At 42.5% G+C, this 22,888-nt stretch overlaps 1 protein-coding gene across 2 annotated transcripts in view; it reads left to right on the forward strand.

Annotated features, from left to right (window-relative positions):
* GALNT17 (polypeptide N-acetylgalactosaminyltransferase 17) overlaps nucleotides 1–22,888 on the forward strand; it is a 448,158-nt gene that overhangs the window by 319,127 nt on the left and 106,143 nt on the right. The window contains exon 6 of one of the 2 annotated variants that reach the window (XM_032430645.1): nucleotides 1,932–2,049. In XM_032430645.1, the coding sequence (XP_032286536.1) occupies nucleotides 1,932–2,049 (118 nt within the window). Of the gene's footprint in view, nucleotides 1–1,928; nucleotides 2,050–22,888 lie in introns of both variants that reach the window. The other variant, XM_032430646.1, reaches the window with a different exon arrangement.

A 22,888-nucleotide genomic window follows, 5' to 3' on the forward strand; every position in this document is an offset into this window, starting at 1 on the left:
TACCCCCACGATCATAAGCAGGAGGAGATAGCCTGTGTTCTCATCATTGGTTGGGAAGAACAGAAACCTATTCCACACGGTTTGAGTCAAGGAGATAGAACACAGAGACTCGGGGGGGCTCTCGCATGACCCCAGGGGGCAGAGGGTAGAGCCGGGCCTGTCAGCTGATGGGAGGCCAAAGTCACCAGGCTGTCCCTCACCATGGCCTCACACCTCCACCATGCATCTGCTTCCTTCCTCTGCACAATCATGCACATGCACACGGAGGCCAATGCAGCTGTCCCAAAATGGCGCCCTGAGTCCTACAGATGAAAGAGGCCATGTGGTTCTCACTTCCAGAACCCTCCCGACTCCCAAGTTTTTCCTCAGGAAAAACATGATTTGATTGACCCAGTTTGGGTTTGGTGCTCATTCCTGGTTCAGTTAACTGATGCCAGGGGTTGGGCTCACACGGTACTTTTCCATGCTCGGGCTCAGCTGCCTGTCTCTGAGGGGCGCAGGGCTGGGAGGAGAGGATCAACAAGTGAAGCACCTCCTCTCCCTGGTGTGGCCCGCGTGGCACCTATGGAAGGCCACACCCCATGTACAGGGCTGTGATTGGTATGGGATTTCTGGAGAAAACGTTATGGGTGGGCTTCCCAATGAGAGGGCAGAGGAACAGTCTTCACTGAACCCCTCCTCTGTGAACGTTGCATCTCTTTGCACAGCGATACTCCATAGGGACTTAACTGGGATCCAGAGCATTCCATTAACCTCACACGAGTGTGGGTCTTGGTGGCAACACCAGCGTTAAAACTACTCCCGTCAGCGCTGAGCACGGATTCTTCTATCCTTCTGGTGTGCCCCTCCACTGCCCTACCACATGGGTTCCAAGAGGTGTTCCATGGGGTCAGAAATCTGGACATTAAGGTGAAAGTCAGGCTCAAAATCAGGAGCAAATGAGGATCTGACATGGAAGTTTACAGTTCAGCTCGAGAGAATTCCACCTAATGAACAGCTTCCTGGTGGCCCCAGGGGAGTTTGACTGGCCTTCCTGTCTCTTTTCCTCCAGAAAGCATCTTAACAGCATTTCTGGCCTTTGGCAGCCCGGGCATTTGCCCACTCCTCCTCGGAGCACTTTCTGGAGAGTAGAGTGGACTTTGAGGTTGGGTGGGTCCTGAGCCCCAGCCACCCTGTGACTCAGGGCACCAGATCTGCGTGGGCCTCAGCTCTGACTTGGCATGCTGTCCCTCATTAGCCTGTGGCCCATGCTAGAAGAAATAATCAAGGGGATTAATATATTCAAAAACAAAGTACAAATCTTTGTTTCTGGACTTTAGGATCACAGGCCACCGTGCCGATACTTTTCATCTTTCCTCCTGGGCACTCTTCCCGGCAGGCTGAGGCGGTCTCTCCCTGGGCACCAGTGGTCTCTTGGATGAGTCTTCTCCCTTCTTGGTCCTTACCTCTGAGCTTCTCTGTGACTGCCCCGGGATGCTCCCTGTCACACAGCTGTTACCAGATGTGCCATGAGAACCATCCCCATGCTTGCAGACCCCATGGGTCATGTGAGACCATCCTGTGTAAGCTACCCAGAAGCCGGGTCACCGCTGGGTGCTCTGGGCACCCTAATTTGTCTGAAGCACAATGCTGTGCATGCGATCTCCAGAACATATTCATCTTCGAACTGCACATTTAGACCCTTTGACCAGCATCTCCCCGATTCCCCCAGCCCCTAACCCCCAGTAACTACCATTCTACTCTGTTTCTATGAGTTCAGCTTTTTTAGATGCCACGTATAAGTGAGAACATACAGTATTTGTCTTTCTCTGACTTCTCTCAGCCTAATGCCTGCAAGGTCCACAGGTGTTGCAAATGGCAGGGTTTCCTTCTTTCTCGTGGCTGAATCATATATATGTCAGCTGACTCTGACTTCTTTCTTGCTCCTGCAGGACGCCAGCCATGATTGGCTGCTCCTTCGTGGTCAACAGGAAGTTCTTCGGTGAAATCGGTCTTCTTGACCCTGGGATGGACGTGTATGGGGGAGAAAATATCGAACTTGGAATCAAGGTTTGTGCGTGGTTCATTCATGTTTGTGAGCAGAGCTGCCTGGTCATCCTTAATGTGTATTTAAAGCTTCTTTCGCTGGTGAGTGGAAGGAGCAATTCACCCATCCTGCTCTTGAGAATGTGCCAGTGGGTTGTCACCCTCTTTAGGCAGGGGGACCCTGGGCTTTCCCTTCTCCAAAGGTTGACCAATATTTCATGCTTTGGTGACCCACTCTGGACATGAGCCAGAGAATTTGGTTCCCACTTCCATCCAGTTTTTCTTCTTTCTTTAACTAGTTCTTAAAATTAGGTTATCTCCTTAGTATTTCCACTGGATGCATTTTGACGATTTGTGTACATCAGAGAATTGTTAAGAGGCTAGAAGAGAGAAGGACCGTGTTCTCTGGGACCTTTCCTTTCCTTAGAAATGCTTCTAAGGAGGAGGATGGGGAAGGGGAATGACAAAGATGCAGAATGGTCCTCTTGCTGGGCCCCCAGCCCACATCATCCTCACTGCTAGATAGCTTGTACGTGGTTGACCCTTAACGCGGGTTTGAACTGCATGGGTTCACTCATACGCAGTCTTTTTCGATAAATATGGTAAAATATTGTAAATGTATTTTCTCTGCCTTATGATCTTCTTAATCAGATTTTTTCTCTAGCTTACTTTATTGTAAGAACATAGTACATAATATACATAACATACCAAGTATGCGTTCATCGGCTGTTTATGGTAGCAGTGAGGCTTCAGGTCAACAACAGTGGGCTAGGAGTAGTTAAGTTTCTGGAAGGTCAAGAGTTACACATGGATTTTTGACTGCACGCACGCAGGTGGTCAGTGCCCTAAGCCCCCGTGTTGTCCAAGGATCAGTTGTGCTGTGTTCTGCTTGAGATTTTGTTTGAAAAAATGAATTCCAGTGTAGAAAAAATGCAAGTTGGCCACAATGGATGCATTCCAACCTCTTTGTTGTTGAGTTAAGATAAATGAACCCCAGCCAGGAGTTGGAGCGGGGTGGGGGGGATCCTTGAGACACAGTAACCACTTAACTGGTATGTCTTCATCCATACCACAAAGAGCGGGTGCTGGGGAGACCCCCAGTTGGGGCCTCTGTGTCCACTGCCCTTTGTCCTGAACCTTTGCATACCTGCCCCTGGGAAGCAGGCTTGTTGGAAACCACTCAGGACACAATTGTAAGGTTTAAAATTCACTGAATTTCTTTTGCTTCTCTCTACCACATTCTCATTTTTGTTCTACCAGGCAACACCCAGTACGGATCTCTTACCCTAGTCAAAGCCTGCTCTTTGCAGCCTGTCTCACTCATGTATCCCTCACTGCTCTATACCTTCCATCAGCCCCTCATCAACCCTTGATCCCCCTTTGTGGAAATGAAAGGCATCGTGCCCTCATGATGTAATGGCCGTCTGGGCTGCATGAGTGAAAAGGGATGGCGAGGACCTTCCCCACCTCCTCGGATCACTCCCTTTCGAAGACTACGGGCTCTTCCTTTTGCTCTCAATGTCAGGCTGGGTTCTTTCCTTGATGGAATTTGCATAGGATTTCTCCGTAAAGCCCCACAATTAAAAAGCCCGTGCATATGTTATTATAGTGAATATACTTGTCATTCATCTGTTTGGAATGTGACGGAAGGAAAAGATCTGGACGCAGCATGTTGAACTTGGCCTGTAATTTAGACCTCTACCTTGCTCTCACCTTCTCCTCTCTCCTTGTGCTGTTCTGCTTTTTTTTTTTTTTTAAGTTCTCGCTGACCTCTAGGACACCATAGAATTTACTTATTTATTATGAGTATTGTTTTTCTTGACCTTGTCCTCACTAGATTGCAAGCTTTACGGGGTCCAGATCTTTGATGTGCTCCCGTTTGTGTCCCAAGCGTGTAGAACCGTGCTCAGCACATGGCTCCGTAGGTATCCATTAGATCCATGCCTGAGCGAGTGAGTGAGAGCAATCTGTGATAACTTGTTGCAGGTACCTGTCCGTGAAAGAAATGAGCTGACAGAAACCCCGCATTGAGAGAGTTAAGATTTTTTTTTTTTTTTTACGAGCAGAGAGATTTGGAGGTCTCTCTATGCTGTTAGAAGGAAGCCCATGAAGAGTAAGACACCACCCACAGAGGGGAGAACCAGATGATGGGTGGAGCGCTGCCCCAATGGAGCCAGGGGCACAGGTGTGGGGGGGAGGTTATAGGGACAGGAGGGACTCCCAGATTCGATTGCCATTGCCCACTGTGTTCTGGGGAAAACCGAGGCTGTGACAGCAGAATTCAGTGCTAAGGCTCGCTAAGATGTTTGTCTACCCACACTTGCGAAAGCATTTGCTTTGCAGTGACTTGGACCTTGCAGAGGTCTGTGTGTGGGGCTCCACCAGGCTCGGTGGTGATGGTGGTGATGGTCCTGTGTGGCTGGCCTCCTCCATGAAGGGGGCCAGGGGGCTCTCCGGTTTCCACCCTGAAGCAGAGCCCAGTTTACCAAAGCCTGTGTACCACCAACCAGCTCAGGGGCCAGTGAGTCCTACTCCGCATGCTCCTTATGAACAGGCTGGAGCGAGCGGTTCACGGAGCCCGCTCCCAGCCTTGGCTTCACTTCAGTTCAGCTCCTGGCTGTTCTCTGCACGTCTTTATGAGAGCTTCAGATGGATCCCCCTCCTGTGTGATCACCTGCCTCTTGCTGTGTACCCAGGCATATCCAGCATCCACGCTGGAGATGTGGGAATGTTTATGCCTTATTGCCCGTGGATCATGTCGTCCTGCGAGTTGTGGGCCGACCCTATAGAAGCCTTGGTTTTCCGCCAGTTCTTAAAGCAGGAGTTGAGGGCTGTTGGTGCCATCAAGACCACGGCCAGCGCTCAGGGTCCACGTAGCTGCTGTCTACACAGTATTCTGTGGTTCTCATGGGGTGGTCCCTGACCAGCTACATCGACCTCATCTGGGAACTTGTTACAAATGCAGATTCCTGGGCCCCATGTCCCACCTACTGTATCAGACGCTCTGGGCAGCGGTTCAGCAACCTGTATTTTAACAAGCCTCCCAGGTGATTCTGTTACACACCCAAGTTAGGGAGCCACTGGTCAACACCCCAACCTTAGCCTGCTTCCTGACAAATACACACCTCTGCTCAGAAAGCAGCTCAGGCGAGGAGCCATGTCTTTCAGGGCCTTCCTCTGGGTGTTGCTCGCAGCCACCGCTGTCCCTGTCCCCCAGCCCACACAGCCTGGGCCCCCTTGGGTATCAGCACTCACTTCCCCATGAAATTCACGGGCAGGTGTTTGGACCGGGAGACTGTGGGATTTCTGATGACAGGGCTCTCTTTACATGAAGTAATCTGTGTTTCACAAACTATATTTGTTCTCTTTCATTTCGTGCTGTTTTATGCCACTCAGAACACACATTAGATGAATAATAAATACATTGTTTAAGAAAGCCATCCCCATCGCTTGAAAAAAAAATCAGAGCTTTGTTTAATATACACAAATGGACCCATCCACATATAATTTTCATATAGCATACACATATACAATTATACAAACTAACCTATAAGAAATGATGCAAGGGCGCCTGGGTGGCTCAGTTGGTTAAGCGACTGCCTTTGGCTCAGGTCATGATCCTGGAGTCCTGGGATCGAGTCCCGCATCGGGCTCCCTGCTCAGTGGGGAGTCTGCTTCTCCCTCTGACCCTCCCCCCTCTCATGCTCTCTGTCCCTCTCTCATTCTCTCTCAAATAAATAAATAAAATCTTAAGGAAAAAAAAAAGAAATGATGCAAAATAGGGGCGCCTGGGTGGCTCAGTTAGTCAAGCATCTGCTTTAGGCTCAGGCCATGATCCCAGGGTTGTGGGATTGAGCCCTGTGTGTCGGGCTCCCTGCTCAGCAGGAAGTCTGCTTCTCCCTCTCCCTCTGCCCTGCCCCCCATTCATGTTCTCTCTCTTGCTTTGCTCACTGGTTTCTCTCAAATGAATAAATAAAATCTTTTTTTAAAAAAAGAAATGACCCAGAATTTTATGCTTTAGTTAAGTAGGAAAATTTTAATATGAAACACTGTCTTTCTTTGTGATTTTTTTTCACCAAGAAATAGGTCCATCTGCAGTCTTTCTAACTCTTCTTTGAAATTTTTTGTTACTTTTTAATTCCATCCTCAGTAAGTAAAGATGTAAAGGATAAAAACGTAAAGTCTTACTGTGGTTCGGGGAAAAACACCAGCAGGGTTGACTCTAGGGCTGTTGCTTAGGTGAAAGGCAGCTTGCCTATGACCAAAACAATCGATACAGGGAAGGGGGTGGGGGGGAGCTTTTCAGGACCGAGAAAATAAATGAGATTAGAAATGAAAGGTTTCATCTTGTTCTGAGTAACATTAATCAGAAACTATTAACAAGGCATATTATTGTAACATGTCTAAATGGGAAGAGAGAAAAAAAAATTCTCCAAGGAGAGCAGACCAGATAGATTACTTTCAAGTGGTGTAAAATCAGATGCTTTCAGATTTCTCCAATCTATCAGATTTCTCTGGGAAGAAAAGGTACTATCTTATTCTGAAGCCTTGTAGAAAAGGGTGACACCTGAGTCTACTGAATCCTGTTGGGCAGCCATTCCTAAAGGACAAGAGAAAGATGTTATCAGATCCTCAGACTCTCAGAAAAACATCTTTGCCTGATCGGGAACCTCAAGGACTGTGTGTGTACATTTTGGTAAATATTTGCGAGACCAGTGATTCATGATGTAGGTCAGTAAACTAGAGGGTATGGGGAGGCACAGGTGTGGTAACCTTCTTACCTGGCCCACTCGAGCCCCAGGGCTTTTCCTTTGGTGCAGCTTTCACTGGTGGCTACTAAGATTCAGACTCATGCCATGCTGAGTGATGGGCAAAGGATGTGTGTATTTGAATTTGCTCAGAGTGACAATAATGTGCTTAAATGACAGAGTTTGATCTGGCTGCCGCAGCTGCTGGTTTCACAGTGCATGGTGTCCCCGGGCCACACCATTTTCCTAAGGCATTTGGATGCCATTCTCATGACCCAAGTGGGCCCAAGGGTGGCATCCCTGCCATCTTGCCCAGCCCAGGCCATTTGAGTTCAAGACACTGAAGACTGCAGGGTTACCCCCGGCACTGGCCCTCATAGTTCCTGAGCCAATTAGGGTAATGATGGCAGCAGACTTGAAGGGTTGCCTCCTTCAAAGTGGTCATTTAGCAGGTACAGGCTGTCTGGGGTGGCCAAAGCCCCAGGCCCCCAAATGAACATGGAATATCCCACTCACACAGGTCTCTTGCTCACAGTTTTGCTTCCCACCTTGTCTCTTGTCTCTGTGAAGCTGGTGGTATAATTCAGCCCAACTCTGAAGGCCTGAGAACCGGGGGGCTGTTATACATACAGTCCCAGATGGAGTCTGGAAGTCTGAGGACCAGGAGTGATAACATCTGAGGGCAGGAGAAGATGAATGTCCGAGGTCAAGCAGGAACATGAGACCAGCTCTGACTGGTGCCATGATCCCCACCCCAGCCACTCCTCCATCCATTTGGGACTCCTAATCCAGCACCCCTCTTCACCATCAAAATTCCCCCTGCCCTCTCTGAGACCCTTGACATCCAGAGCCCTGATGTCTAGAAGCCTCCTGTGACTTTCATCTTCTATTTGGAACTCTTGGGCTCAAGTTACCACATCTAGTGAATGTTGTGATTTGGATAATGGTCACTCCTGGGGGGGAGGGGGGAACCAGACCATCAGCTCTGTTCAGTTTTCTTCCTCTTTAGATTGTTTGAGTCTTTGGTTCTCCCTTCCCTGCTGGCATTGGTCACGTCTGGCTATGTGAATGTCTTCCTTGTGCAGGATTAGAGTATATCTGTGATAAAATTCAGGAAGAAGCTCCTGGTCATTTGGGGATAGGGTTGGCCTTGGGGTTTCCTGCACTGGCCTTTAATCAAGATGCATATGTTATAGGTGGGCAACAGTTCAATGGAACGCTTTTGAATAGAAAGGAGCCATGTTGAGTGCCTTCTGTGCTCTAGCAGGATGTCACTGGGGGTACCACAGTCCTTGACATGGTTTCGACTTCCATGAAATTTATGGTCAGGCAGAAAAACCATTCATTTAGTAACTTCCAGTGTGTTCAGTATGAAAAGACAGGCTGGGAGGATGCTATGGGAGAATCTAGCAAGGGAATATAACTTAGTCTAGGGAGTTGGGAAGAGCCTTCCTGAGGGAATGATGTTTAAGACTTTAAAAATAAGGTGAATTTAAATAGGCAAAGAAGGTGTGGAGTGTGGGAGTAAGAATATTGCAGGCAGTTTCAGTTAGGTGAGATGAGTAAGTCCTAGAGATCCCCTGTACAGCATAATGCCTGTGCTGTGTACTTCAGCATTTGCTAAGAGGGTAGATGTTGTGTTGTGTTTTTTTTAATTAATTAGTTTATTTTATTGAGATATAATTGACGTATATCACTGTATAAGTTTAAGTTGTACAGCGTGATGGTTTGAATTATATGCTTTGTGACATGATTACTGCAGTAAGTTTATTTAGCCTCTTATATAGGTACAATAAAAAAGAAGGCAAAAAAAAAAAAATTCCTTGTGATGAGAACTCTTGGGATTTACTCCCTTAACAACTTTCATATAAATCGTAGAACAGTGCTAAGTCATCATGCTGTACATGACATCCCTAGTGCATATTTATCTCGCCATTGGAAGTTTATATCTTTTGACCACCTTTCCCCTTCCCCCCCACCCCCTGCCTCTGGTAACCACAAATCTGATCTTTTTTTTCTAAGAGTTTGCTTGCTTTTTTTTAGATTTTTGCATATAAGTGAGATCATGCAGTATTTGTCTTCCTCTGTCTGACTTAAGTCATGTAGCATAATGCTCTCAAGGTACATAATGCATTCATATTGTCACAAATGGCAGGATTTCCTCATTTTTTATGCCTGAATAATATTCCATTATATATATAATAAATTTATAAACATATAAATTTATAAATATATAAATAATATATATATTGTTATATATAATAATAAATAAAATATATAATAAATTTCTTTATTTATCTGTTGATGAATACTTAGGTTATTTCCATGTCTTGGCTACTGTAAATAATGCTGCTAATGAGCATGGAAGTGCCTACATCTCTTAAAGTTAGCCTTTTCATTTCATTAGGATATATTCCCCAAAGTGAAATTGCTGGGTCATATTGTAGTTCTATTCTTAAATTTTTTGAGGATCCTCCCTACTTTTCCATACTGGGTGCACTGATTTATATTCCTACCAACAGTGCAGAAGGGATCCTTTTTCTCGTCATCGTGATGATGACCAGTCTAACAGGCATGGGGTGCTAGCTCATTGTGGTTTGATTTGCATTTCCCTGATGACTAGCAATGTTGATCATCATTCATGTACCTGTTGGCCTTTCATATGTCTTCCTTGGAAAAATGTCTATTCAGGTCTTTTGCCCATTTATTGACTTTTTTTCTTTTGAGTTGTATGAGTTATTTGTAAATTTTGGATGTTAACCCCTTATCAGATATATAGTTTGCAAATATTTTTCCTGTTCCATAAGTTGTCTTTTCACTCTGTTGATTGCTTATTTTGCTGAGCAGAAGCTTTTTAGGTTGATCTAGTCTCACTTGTTTATTTTCTATTGTGTTGCTGGTGCTTTAGGTGTCATATCCAAGAAATCTTTGCCAAGACCCATGCCAAGGAACTTCTTTTCTGTTTTCTTCTAGAAGTTTCATGGTTGCAGGTCTTACATTTAAGTCTTTAATCCATTTTACGTTAATTTTTGTGAGTGGTGTAAAATAGGGGTCTAGTTTCTTTTATGTGTGAGTATCTAATTTTCCCAGCACCGTTTGTTTAAGAGACTGTCTTTTCTCTTTTGAGTACGCTTGGCTCCCTTGTCAAATATTAGTTGATCATATATGTTGGGGTTTATTTCTGGGCTCTCAATCTATTCTGTAGCTCTGTCTGTCTGTTTTTATGCCTCTATCACACATTTTGATTGCTATAGTTTTATAGTATAGGTGAAATCAGGAAATGTGATGCTTCTCGCTCTATACTTTCTTCTCAGGATTGCTTTGGCTATTTGGGGTCTTTTGTAGTTTCATATAAATTTTAGGATTTTTTTTTGGTACTTCTGCAAAAAATGCCATTGGAATCTTGATAGGGATTGTATTGCATCTATAGATGGCTTTTGGTAGTATGAACATTTTAACAATACTAATTCTTTCAATCCATGAACATGGGATATATTTTCATTTATTTGTGTCTTCATCAATTTCTTTCATCAATGTCTTACAGTTTTCAGAGTAGAGATCTTTCACCACCTTGGATAAGTTTATTCCCAAGTATTTTATTGTTTTTGATGCTATTGTAAATGGGATCATTTTCTTTATTTCTTTTTTCAGACAATTCATTGTTAGTATATAGCAATACTGCTGATTTTTGTATGTTAATTTTGTATCCTGGAACTTTACTGAATTCATTGATTAGATCTAACAGTTTTCTGGTGAAGTCTTTACATTTTCTTTATATAAAATCATGTCATCTGCAAATAGAGAAAATTTAACTACTTCCTTTTCAGTTTTGATGTCTTTTATTTCTTTTTCCTGACGATTGCTCTGGCAAGGACTTTCAGTGGTTGAATAGGAGTGGTGAAAATGAACACACGTGCCTTATTTCTGATCTTAGAAGAAAAGATTTCAGCCTTTCACTATTGAGTATGATATTAGCTCTGGGATTATCATATATGGGCTTTATTATGTTGAGGTACATTTCTTCTATACCTAATTTGTTTAGTTTTTTTTTTATCATAAACAGATATTGAATTTTGTCAAATGCTTTTTCTGCATCCGTTGAGATGATCATATGATTTAAGTGTTCTTATCACAAAATGATAATAATACTAATAGTAATAATTAATAAAGAGTGTGAGAGGAAACTTTTGGAGGTGATATATATGTTATAGCATAGATTGTGGTGATGGTTCCACAGGTGCATACATATCTTCAAACTCATCAAGGTGTATACATTAAATAAGGACAACTTTTTGTATGTCAGTCATACCTCAATACGGTGTTACAATGGAGAAAAATAATATTTCAGGCAGAGAGAATAGTATGTGCAAAGGTTTGGAATTCTGAGAGGGAAATATTCTAGAAACTGCAGGAGTTCTAGATGTCTGGAGCAGAGAAAGGAAGAAGGAAACATGTTGGGTGTGGTGACAACAGTCTGGGTGGGGCTTGGGTGATGGGGGACTTGTAAACAAGAATTTGGCTTTTCTTTAAGGGCCACTATGCACATTTTGAAAAAAAATTTTGAAAAATAAAAAAGATATATATATACACATGTGTGTGTAGTCCCATGTACCCATCACCCAGCTCCTTTGAAGGGATTTAAGGGAAGTGAGGTCATCTGACTTTTTTTTTTTTTAATGATCATTATGACTGCCACGTGGAAAATGGATTATAAAGCTGAGTAGACTCAGAGGAAGGAAGCCTCAGTGAGGGAACTTGGACTATGGTTGGGGCAGTGGGAGAGGCATGGACAAATTCAGAAAGTAGAAGAGACAGTGTAAGAGGAAGACTGAGTGTATGAAGGGAATGGTGGGAAGTGGCGGGGGGTCAAGGCCAACTCCCACGTTCCTAGCTCGAGCAACTGGGAAATGCTGGTGCTAGTGGGATAAGGAACAACATTGGAGGAGGTTTGGGAGAAGGCAGAAAGGCGGTGCTTTCTGTTTAGTCTCTGAAACACCCGAGTTTATCCAGCAGGCAGTTGGCTGTATAGGGCTTAAGCTAAGGAGAGGCCTAGGCCTGAAGTAGGCTTGGGCATCTTTGGTCCATAGATCATATTTGAAGTCATGAGAGGGAGGAGGTTGTGTAGAGAAAGAAGAAAGGACAAGACAGAAGTCCAGAAAACAACATTTAAGGCGTGAAAAGAGCAACTGGAAAGGAGACTGAGAAGACGTAGGCCAGAATAAGAGAAAAACTAAGAGAGTGAGCTTGTGGCGGCTGAGAGAAGAGCATGTGTGGGTTCGCAAAGTTGGTCCTTCAGGAGGCTTGGAAAGGAGGAGGTGGAAACGAGTGCCGTTTGGGAGGTATGATTAACAGCACCTGGTCGGTGATTGAACATGAGGAATGAATGAGAAGTGAGTGTGAAGGGTGCTTCCCATCTTTCTCAGCTACTGGGTAGACTCACTTAGTGAACACTGGCACAGAGGAAGGTCTGTAGGTGGGAACTTGAGGAGTTCCATTTTAAAAATGTTGGGTTTGAGGAGTAGCAGTTCTCTGTGACCTGGGAGTGAGATGTCAAAGGGAACATAGGAGTAGGATGGAGTCCCAGCCAAGAGTGTGAGTAGGTAGAGGGTTCCAGTGCAAGTTCACTGTCCCACTTGGGGGTCTGCTGGACTGTGGTGCTGAGGGCTTGGAGTGACTTAAAGGAGTTAGGGCATGGTGACTCCTTTTATGGTTTGAGCCAGTGACCCAAGGAAGAGTTAGGAAAATAGCATTGTTGTCATTATTGTTTTATTGAAATATAATTAACATACAGTGCTTATTAATTTCAGGTATATAATGATTCAACAATTCTATATGTTACTCAGTGCTCATCATGGTAAGAATACTCTTGATCCCATGTCTATTTCACTCGTCCCTCCACCTACCTCCTCTCTGGCAACCACCAGTTTGTTTTCTATATTTAAGAGTCTTGTTTTTTGTTTGTCTCTTTTTTATTTTTGTTTGTTTTGTTGCATAAGTTCTCCATATGCATGAAATCATATGGTATATGTCTTTCTCTGACTGACTTATTTCACTTAGCATTCTACCATCTAGTTATCCATGTTGTTGCAAATGGCAAGATCCTATTGAATGGGAGAAGATATTTTCAAATGATATATCCAGTAAGAGGCTAATATCCAAAGTATATAAGGAACTTAGACAACTCAATCCCCAAATTAAAAATGGGCAGAGGACCTGAATAGACATTTTTCCAAAGAAGACTTACAGATGGCCAACAGACACATGAAAAGATTTTTTTAACTAAGAACTCTTCATCTCTTTTTCTGCCTATTTTTGGGAAAAGATTTTAGTTTCTTTAAAGATGTTTAGAATTTTCATATCTCTGCTCCATGCTTCAGTTTCATGCACATATGTGAGTTTCCTAGCTGCTCATCCAGTCCCACTGTGTTCGCCTCTTTATTTCTATGACACTTCCCAAAAGGAGAGGGTGAGGTCCCCACAAACTCCCCATCAGAACAACAGCTGATGAGCCACCTATCTGTAAAGTGTTAAAACCTGCCATGACACCTTGCTCTTCTAGCTCTTACCATGGTGCAGAAGAGTGCTTTATAGGACATGGTAAGAGCAAGAGGAAGTTAATTTAAACAATTTATGGCATTAGATAGCGGGGCCATTTTGCTATCTTTATTAAAATGTGTTGCCATCCCCTTAAGACAAGATAAGTTCACATATGTAGAAAGCTGAAAAAACACACACGTGTGCATGCACACACACACACACACACACACACACACACACACATACAGACCCCCACACCAAAAAATCTTCCTCAAGAGACCTTCCAAAGGACAGCTGGCAATGTGATGTCAGTTGTAGAATAAAATGGCCTCCATAGAGTTTCTAAAATTCTTTAATGCCAATTTTGTATGGGCTGGGAATTCCACCGTGAGTGGATGAGGGGGTTGATTATTTTGTCTCTTGCTATTTTTTCCCCTCAGAACAAATTGGAGAATGAAGAATTCAGTCATTACATTTTATGTTAATTTCTTTTATTTTAATTCAACATTTTATTATGGAAAGTTTGAAACATACACAAAAATAGAACAGTCTAATGAATCTAAATGTACTAATCATTCAGTTTCAACAAATATCAACATTTTGCTATGTGTTTTTCAGCTACTGCCCCTCAGCTTTCTGAAAGCAAATCCCCAGACATCCTACCATCCCAGCTGTAAAAACTTCAGAGTGCGTTGCTAACATATAAAGATTTTTTCAACATAGGCTCAACATAAAATTACACTTAGTAAAATTCAATACCCAGACCATGTTTCTCAAAAACATTTCTCAAAATTCTGTGAGATCCCTCTGTCCATACTTGTGTGCAGAAGCGCGCATGCGTGCACACACACATACACACACACAGTTGCTCTGTTCAAACAAGGATCCAAACAAGATCCACACATTGTATTTGATTGATAGGTTTCTTTAAATGTCTTTTAATCTGTAACATTCCCCTCACCTTTATTATTCTCATACCATTCATTTGTTGAAGACCCCAAGTCATTTGTCCAGTAAAGTTTTGCACAATCTGGATTCTGAGCAGATTGATGCTTCTTGATGTCTTTAACATATTCCTTCTAATCTCCATGTTCTCTGAGCTGTGCTGAAGTCCCCCCTTATCTGCAGTTTCACTTCCTATGGATTCCATTACTCATGGTCAACTGTGGTCCAGAAGCGGGTGATCTTCCTGACTACTACAAGCTTCAGTAGTAGCCTAATGCTATGTCACGATGTCCTGTATCACTCATCTCACTTCATCTCATCATATAGGGATTTTATCATCCCACATCAACACAAGAAGGAAGGATGAGTGCAGGACAATCAGATATTTTGAGAGAGAGAGAGACCATATTCACATAGCTTTTATTTTTATTTTTTTATTAAAGATTTTATTTATTTATTTGACAGAGAGGGACACAGCAAGAGAGGGAACGCAAGCAGGGGGAGTGGGAGGGGGATAAGCAGCCTCCTCGCTGAGCAGGGAGCCCGATGCGGGGCTCGATCCCGGGACCCTGGGATCATGACCTGAGCCGAAGGCAGATGCTTAACGACTGAGCCACCCAGGCCCCCCCACATAACTTTTATTACAGTGTATATAATTGTTAAATTTTATTAGTAGTTATTCTTGTTAATCTCTTACTGTGCCTAATTTATAAATTAAACTTCCTCATTATGTATGTTTGCATAGAACAAAAACATAGTATATCTAGGGTTCAGTACAATCTGCAATTTCAGGCATCCACTGAGGATCTTGGAATATATCCCCTGTGGTTAAGGGAGAACCACTGTAATTAGACCTAGAAAGTTTACTAGACTTGGCTTCCTTCCTTCTTCCTTCCCTCCCTCCCTTCTTTCCTTCCCCGTAAGAATACGTCAGGTAATGCTGTAAACTTCCTATCACATCACATCAGGAGATATATAACATCTGGTTGTTTCACACTTTGTGATGTTAAGTTTCAACAGTGGGTTCATGTGTTGTCAGCCTGACTCGTCCATTATAGATGTTCCTCGTCAACCTTTCGCCTAAAGGTTTTAGCAGCCACTAATGATCATTGCCTAGATCCATTATTTCATTAAGGCCTACGAAATGGTGATTTTTAAACTCTACATTAATTCTGCATTTATAAGCTGGATCTCTCCTATTGAAAAGGAACTTTCCCTCACCAAGTATTTGGATACTCTGAAATACAGTTCAAACAGGAAAGGCAGGATAAATGCTTAATTCTTTACTGTCATTTAAACATTTTTAGAGTAATAAATTGGTGCCATAGCAACCTCCAAAGATGACCAATGGGTTCTTTCTCCCCCAGTAATATTATGGTTGTTTTTTTAATATGTATTTTATATGTCTAAACCCATTACAGTCATTATTGATTTGTTTGCCTGTTCTATATGTGTTTTTGTTGAGATATTCTTTAATACAGCAAAGTACACAGATTATTAGTCTTCAGTGTGATGGATTTCACAGTTATATACATCCCTATAATCACCTCCCAAAACATGATTTGAGCATTTCCGTTGTCTGAAAAATCCTTCTTCACCCCTTTGCTATCATTTCCTGCCACTACCCCACCCCATCCCTTCCAGGCAACCATTTTCTGATTTCTGATGACTTGTTTCTTAGAACTTCACATAAACGGAATCATATCTCAGATACTTTACTCTTTCAACACAAGTAATATGTTTTACATTCCTCCTCGTTGTTGTATGTGTCAGCAACTCCTTCTTTCTTATTGCCGAGAAGTATGCTACTGTGTGAATATATGATGAATTTGTTCATTCATTTTTCTGCTGAAGGAATACTTGGGTGGTTTCCAATTTGCAACTGTTAGGAGTATTCATGGAAAAGTCATTTTTGGACATATGTTTTGGTTTCTCTTGGGTAAAGACCTCGAGATTGAATAGCTAGAATATAGGGAAGATGTTGGTTTAACTTTTTAAGAAACTGCCAGACGGGTCCCCAAAGTATCATTTTCCACTCACACCAGCACCATATGAGAGTTCCAGGAGTTTGGCATCTTTACTGTATTTGGGGTTGTCAATATTTCTTTTAACAAATCTAATAGGTTTGAAGTGGTGCCTCAGTGTCATTTTAATTTACATTTCCTTCATGGCTGATGACACTGAGCACCTTTTCTTGTATTTTGGATAATTTGTATATCTTTTTTTTTATTTACATGCAACTAGCCAATTTCTAGTACATCATTAGTTTCAGATGTAGAGTTCAACAATTTATCAGTTGCATATGACACCCAGTGCTCATCATATCATGTGACCTCCTTAATATTCTTTTGCCCATTTTTAAAATATTGTGTGATTTATATGTATACTGGATACTATTTTCATATATACGTACTGTGAATATTTTTCTCCAGTCTGTGGTTTGTCTATCCATTTTCTTCTGTTTTCTTCTAGAAGCTTTATGGTTCTAGCTTTTACATTTAGGTCTTTGATCCATAAAGCTCCTGAAGAAAACAAAAGAGAATATATTGAGGTAGGCAGTACTGTTTTAGACTGGACACAAATAAACACTAACAGTTTTTGTAAGTGATAAATGAGACTTAACCAAAATTTAAAATTTAAAATCAGCTAATCAAAAGGTACCATTAAAAATGTATAAGCAAATCAACACACTGGGGAAAATATTCACAGTGTGTATCTGACAAAGGAATTTTATCCAGATTATATATGATAAATCCTAAAAATCAAGAGTAAAAAATAGTAAGAGATTTGAACACTCACTTTGCAGAGCTTTCTTGCTTTCTGGCACAAGAGGTTTTGGTCTCATTTTGTGTATTTCCTATCCCTGACCTAGAATCAGCCATTTCTCCAGGAAGCCCTAGTTCCTTCTAATGGGAAACAGTAAGACTTTAGAGACCAAAGTCTTGTCAGTCAGGGTGCCCATTGCTATTGGATTGTCACTGTGTTGGTTTTTAAAGCTACATCATATTGAGTTTTGTAGGCAGAGAAACGTAGATCATTATTTCACACTAATATTTCTGATTCAAGTTTGTGATTACAGGATTTTTACTTCTTTGATTTTATACTTATCTTTTTCTGAAAGACTTGGTCCCTGTTGATGTAATTTCTTATTTGCATGATTCTACAACTATGTAAATAATGGTTTCAAAATAAGAATGCCAACCACCTAGTTAATTGAATGAAATTTAATACTTCTTCATGGTTTGTTTTATCCTTAAGATGTATTCCACTGGGGATATGTAGTCAACGTTCTATGATTTAAAGTTATTTTAAGTAATTTTCTCTGTGTGGTTATATCACCTTCTTGATATAGGATGTTAGAACTATGTGGCAATGGACAATGAAGTTCACTTTCTTTTCTCTTTTAGAGTTTACAAGTCAGGTGATTAAAATCATGTGACCTAAAGTTTTGGCTTTAAAAAATTTCTTAGAGCAATTTTAGGTTCAGAGTAAAATTGACAGAAAAGTACAGAGATTTTCCATATACCCACTGCCCCCACACATGCATGGCCTCTTCCATTATCAGTATCCCTAACAGAGTGGTACAGTTGTTACATTTGATGAACCTATACTGATATGTCACTGTTACCCAAAGTTCACTGTTTATATTACTGTTTACTCTTGATGTACATCTTACGGGTTTCAACAAACGTATAATGACATGCGTCCATCATTCAGCATCATACAGAGTATTTTCACTGCCCTGAAAATCCTCTGTGCTCTGCCTATTCATTCTCTTGTCCCCAACCCCTAGCAACCACTGATCTTTTTACTTTGTCCATAGTTTTTCTTTTTTCAGAATGTCATATAGCTGGAATTGTGCAATATATAGCCTTTTCAGATTGGCGTCTTTCACTTAGTAATATGCATTTAGGCTTTCTTACATGTCTTTACATGGCTTCATAGCTCATTTATTTTTACAGCTGAATAATAGTCCATTGTCTGGATGTACCACAATTTACTTATTCATTTACCTACTGAAACACCTCTTGGTTGCTTCCAAGTTTTGACAGTTATGAATAAAACTGCTATAAACATCCATGGGAAATTTGGGTAGTACTGTATGTCATAGCAGTGTGCACCAAACACTTTTTTTTGTCTCCTTCTGACCTCCTATTTTATTTTATTTTAATTATTATGTTCAGTTAGCCAACATATAGTACATCATTAGTTTTTGTTGTAGTGTTCAATGATTCATTAGTTGTGTATAACACCCAGTGCTCATCACAACACATGCCCTCCTTAATACCCATCCCCCAGAAAAGATTTTATTTATTTGAGAGAGAAAGATTGCAAGAGGGGAGAGGGAGAGGGACAAGCAGACTCACACTGAGCGCTGAGCCCTCTGCAGGGCTCCATCTCACAACCCTTCGTCGTGGCTGAGCTTCTGGATCTGATTAGGTGGAGGCTCTGTAATTATTATTATTATTATTATTGTTGTTGTTGCTGTTGTTGTTGTTATTATTGCTAGAGCATTGGAAAAAAATTTAAGAACTGCCAGGCATAAGAATAACACTGAACACCTCCCTCCCCCAAAGCATCTTATTCATTGTCAAAGCTAAATTCTCACATACCAAAGCTAAGCCAGAGAGGAGAAATAGCCCATAGAGGGGTTCAAACAGGGCCCCCCCAGAACTCTAAAAAGTGGGGAGAGAGCATCACTGTCATCAGTGAGTGGAGGGAGCAGAGAACAGAAGAGAGAAGAGCTCACAGGCCTTGTCTGTATCCTTCATTGTGTGGTACTTTTGGGTAACAGAGTCAGTCTATATTCAGTGCTTAAGAAGAGAAGCAAGTGGATAATAAGTTTGAGAATGGGTTCCCACAAATGTCATTAAATTGACACAAGAGAGGGAGGCACTTAAAAATAATATCTACTGTTGATTGGCACTAACACTGCGCTAAGCACTTTATAAACATCAGATTATTCAGCCCTCCTGACAGTCCTGTGAATTAGTCATCATCGATTCCATTTTACAGATGGTACTGGGATGGGCAGAAGCCAAGTAATTTGTCCAAGATCTTAGAGCTAATAAATAGAAGAGCCAGGACTCAACCCCAATCTGTCTGACTCTAAAGCTCCCTGTGGCTTTGCTTACCTACTGCTTGGCATCTTTCTGCATCCAGAACACCTCAGCCGTCTACCCTCGGGGTAGCTGTGAAAACTGCAGATTATGCACTGATGTCATCATGTAGTAGGTGCTCAGGATGTTGCTAGTATATAATATAGATCATAGAGTAATTCCATTTGTAGCAGACGAGACGATGTTCATAATTTCTATGTAGACACACAGATAGATCTCATGCCCATACATCTATTTCATGTAATACACTATCTCATATATAGAGAAGTGTAGTTATGTAATAAACAAAAATGTGTTTGAAACAGCATGAAATTGGATTTCCTCATCCATAAATTGTGTTATATTTATGTCTAAGTTATAGTTCAAGAAACAGAACCGTGATGTTGATATTTTTATAAATGGTGTCTAATGTATTTCTGTTAAGGGGAGATATATTTGCTGTGTTGAAATGTATTATCATAATAGCCAAACCATTTACTCTACCATTGGAAAATGGTGTGGTATTCTGTCTGGAATTCCACTTGCCTGCTCCCAGCCTGCCAGATCTATTGTAAATTATTGTAGGCGTCTGTGAGTTATTTTATAGGAAGCATCCGTCTATTTTTACAACTCCGAAAAGTCTGTCACTCTCATTCATCTCCCTGGGAATAAAGCAATAATTTGATTCTCTATAAATGTGAACCTGAATTTACACCATCCTCTCTAGTTGGGACTTCAGTGATGTGGGTGATTTATAGCTCTGTGTCTCTGGGGCAGGGGACTAGAAAGTGGCATCCTGGTCCGATGTGTTTGTTGCCATTTTCTATCACTTCCCCAGAAAAGGGGGTGGGAATCAACCTGTCCCTATTCTGTTTAGGATGTCACTGTTTTGTTCCCTGTTCCATGTGGGCTTGTCAAATGCCACGCCACAAGGGACAGGCTCCAGGGTCCTGAGCCATTCCATTCAGCTCTGGATCCCGTCGTTGGGGGGATATCTGCAAATGCACGGGCACCATGATATGCTCAGCCTTGAGAGACCACCCTTGCAAATGCTTACATTTTAGAGCTTCGACAGGAAAGCGGTCGAACATTTTGGGGGGCCTTTCAGATATTTGCTGTCCTGTGGATAGCCTGAAGGGCAGACCCACCTTATCCATCTTTGGCGTCCGTCCTTTGGCTTATTGGATAAGAGTCTGTCTGGGAAACGTCAGTGTTTTATCCCTTTTTCCCTTGATAAGATGCCAAGGGGGGGGGCGTCCTTTTGTCAGTGGCTTGGGCTCCTGTGGGACTGAGGCTGTTTGGGCCTGGAAATCTGGATGCTTCCAATGGCCAGGCAAGTGGGCAGTGGGAAGAGAACCGGAATAATCACTAAAACGAGGAGGTAGGGAACAGGAACAGGAGTCAGGGCTGGAGGGTATAGCCAGAGAACTGGAGTTCCAGGAAGACCAGAGGGAGGGATGATGGCTGATGGGGCAAGTGATGCAGAGGAGAACCTGAGGCAGGTGGGGTCTGGGGCCCTGGGCTTGGCTTTTCCATGCATTCCACAGCATGGTGCTTGGGTGGGCTGGCTGCACTTAAAGGACTCATCCCTTGGCTGTAGTCCCCACTAAGGAATCCACCTTCAAGCATGAAAGCATCTCTGCCCTCCCTCTCTTTATCATATTCTGAATCTGGAAGGTTTGTGCTGGGGGGCTTTCCCTAATTGAAACCATTTGTCCTGGAAGGTCATTTCCTAAGTATTACATACCAGTCTGACTCAGCAAGAAAACTGTTTATGCGAATGACCTGTATTATTATGGAGGCTCTTATTTAAATGACTTAGTTTGGGGGAAAAAGTCTAAGTGGAAATATGGCAGATGGATTTGTCAATGGCCACTCTCAACTTCGAAGCCACTGTCCCTCCATATGCAGAATGCCACGTATGGACCCTTCCTCCAGTTGAAGGCCTCATGTAACCACTGTCTGCTTCACAGAGTATGAAACGGCTTCCCATTTGCCTATTTTGTAATTAATTCTCTCTTCTTTTGGAAATCTAAATGGGAACTATATTGTGCATTTGACAACTTCATAAATTTTAAAATACTCAAGCTTAGAAATGCAACTACGTGTTTCCTCTATGTGACTGGAATAGAAAGAATTAAAACCTCACATATTTTCCAAAACTTGCATTTAGACTCTTTTAAACCTTTCTGAGGCACATTCACATTCCATTCCCCCTACAAGGACAACCATGTAGGAAATTATAAAGGTCCATTCTGTTGATGTAAAAGAGGCCAAAGGAGTACGCACATTCAGTGACAAGCTATTATTTTCTCTTTTTTCTCCCCAAAGTTCTCCTTTTTTTCTCACCCAGAAAATCAGCCAGTTCTTTGGGCTTGGAATGGTTATGATAAATTTGGAGCTCTTTTTTGGGGAAGTTCTCAAGGAAGAGTCATCCCAGAGGCATGCTGTGGGTCTGGGACAAATTAGGGTGGCCTGCCAGAGTCCGAGAGCACAGGGGCAGGTTCAAAGCTTGCTCTGTGGGGTGGGGATGCACTCTGAAGATGCTCAGGCTATCTAAAGAACCAGCAGCTATGATAGACTGTAGGAAAGGCTATAAGACAGGAAGAGATCTGCACGCAGGCAGAAAAGTGGGAGGCACAATTTCTTGAGAACCAGATGACAGAAGAGGTAGATAGATGGGTTCGAGGGAATTGGTTGATGTTCAAATTCTAGGTGTGTGACACATAGCCCCCAAATGAATGCCTTAAAACAGCAACGGTCATTTTATTACCTCTTCGGTGCACCTGGAATTCAGACAGGGTATAGTGTGTTAGGAGATGAATTGTGTCCCCCTCCAACCCCCCCCCCCACACACACACACAAAGATAGGTTGAGGTCCTAACTCCCAGGACCTGTGAATGTGATCTTATGTGGAAGTAGGGTCTTTGCAGGTATAATCAGGTGCAGATAAGTTCATTAGGGCCTGTCTCAATCCAGTATGATTACTGTTCTGAAAAGAGGGAACACATAGACACACAGGGAGAATACCATGTGATGACACAGGAAGAGTCTGGAGTGGTGCAGCTACAAACCAAGGAATGCCAAGGAGCACCAAGGATTGACGGCCACCACCAGAAGCTGCCATGAAGCAAGGAAGGATTCTCTGCTACAGGTTTCAGAGAGAGCAAGTCCCTGCCAACACCTTGATTCTGGACTTTATTCTCCTGACCTATGAGTCAATATATGCATGTTGTTTTCAGCCCCCAGTTTGAGGTCTTTGTTATGGCAAGCCGAGGAAACTAATACGGGGGGGGATAGTTGGTCTCTGTTCCATGATGTTTGGGGCATCAGCTGGAAAGACTTAAAGGGTGGGAGTTGGAATGTTGGAATCCTCTGGAATGTTCACTAACATGTCTGGCAGCTGATACTGGCTATCAGCTGGAACCTGAGCTTGGCTCCCAAGTAGAACAGCTCCATGTGACCTCTCTAGGTGGTCTCTGGGATGGGCTAATTTGGGCAGTTTGACATCATGGTGGCTGGGTTCCAAGAGCA

This window comes from Phoca vitulina, unplaced genomic scaffold (genome assembly GCF_004348235.1).
Source record: "Phoca vitulina isolate PV1807 unplaced genomic scaffold, GSC_HSeal_1.0 scaffold45, whole genome shotgun sequence".
NCBI classification, from domain to species: Eukaryota; Metazoa; Chordata; class Mammalia; order Carnivora; family Phocidae; genus Phoca; species Phoca vitulina.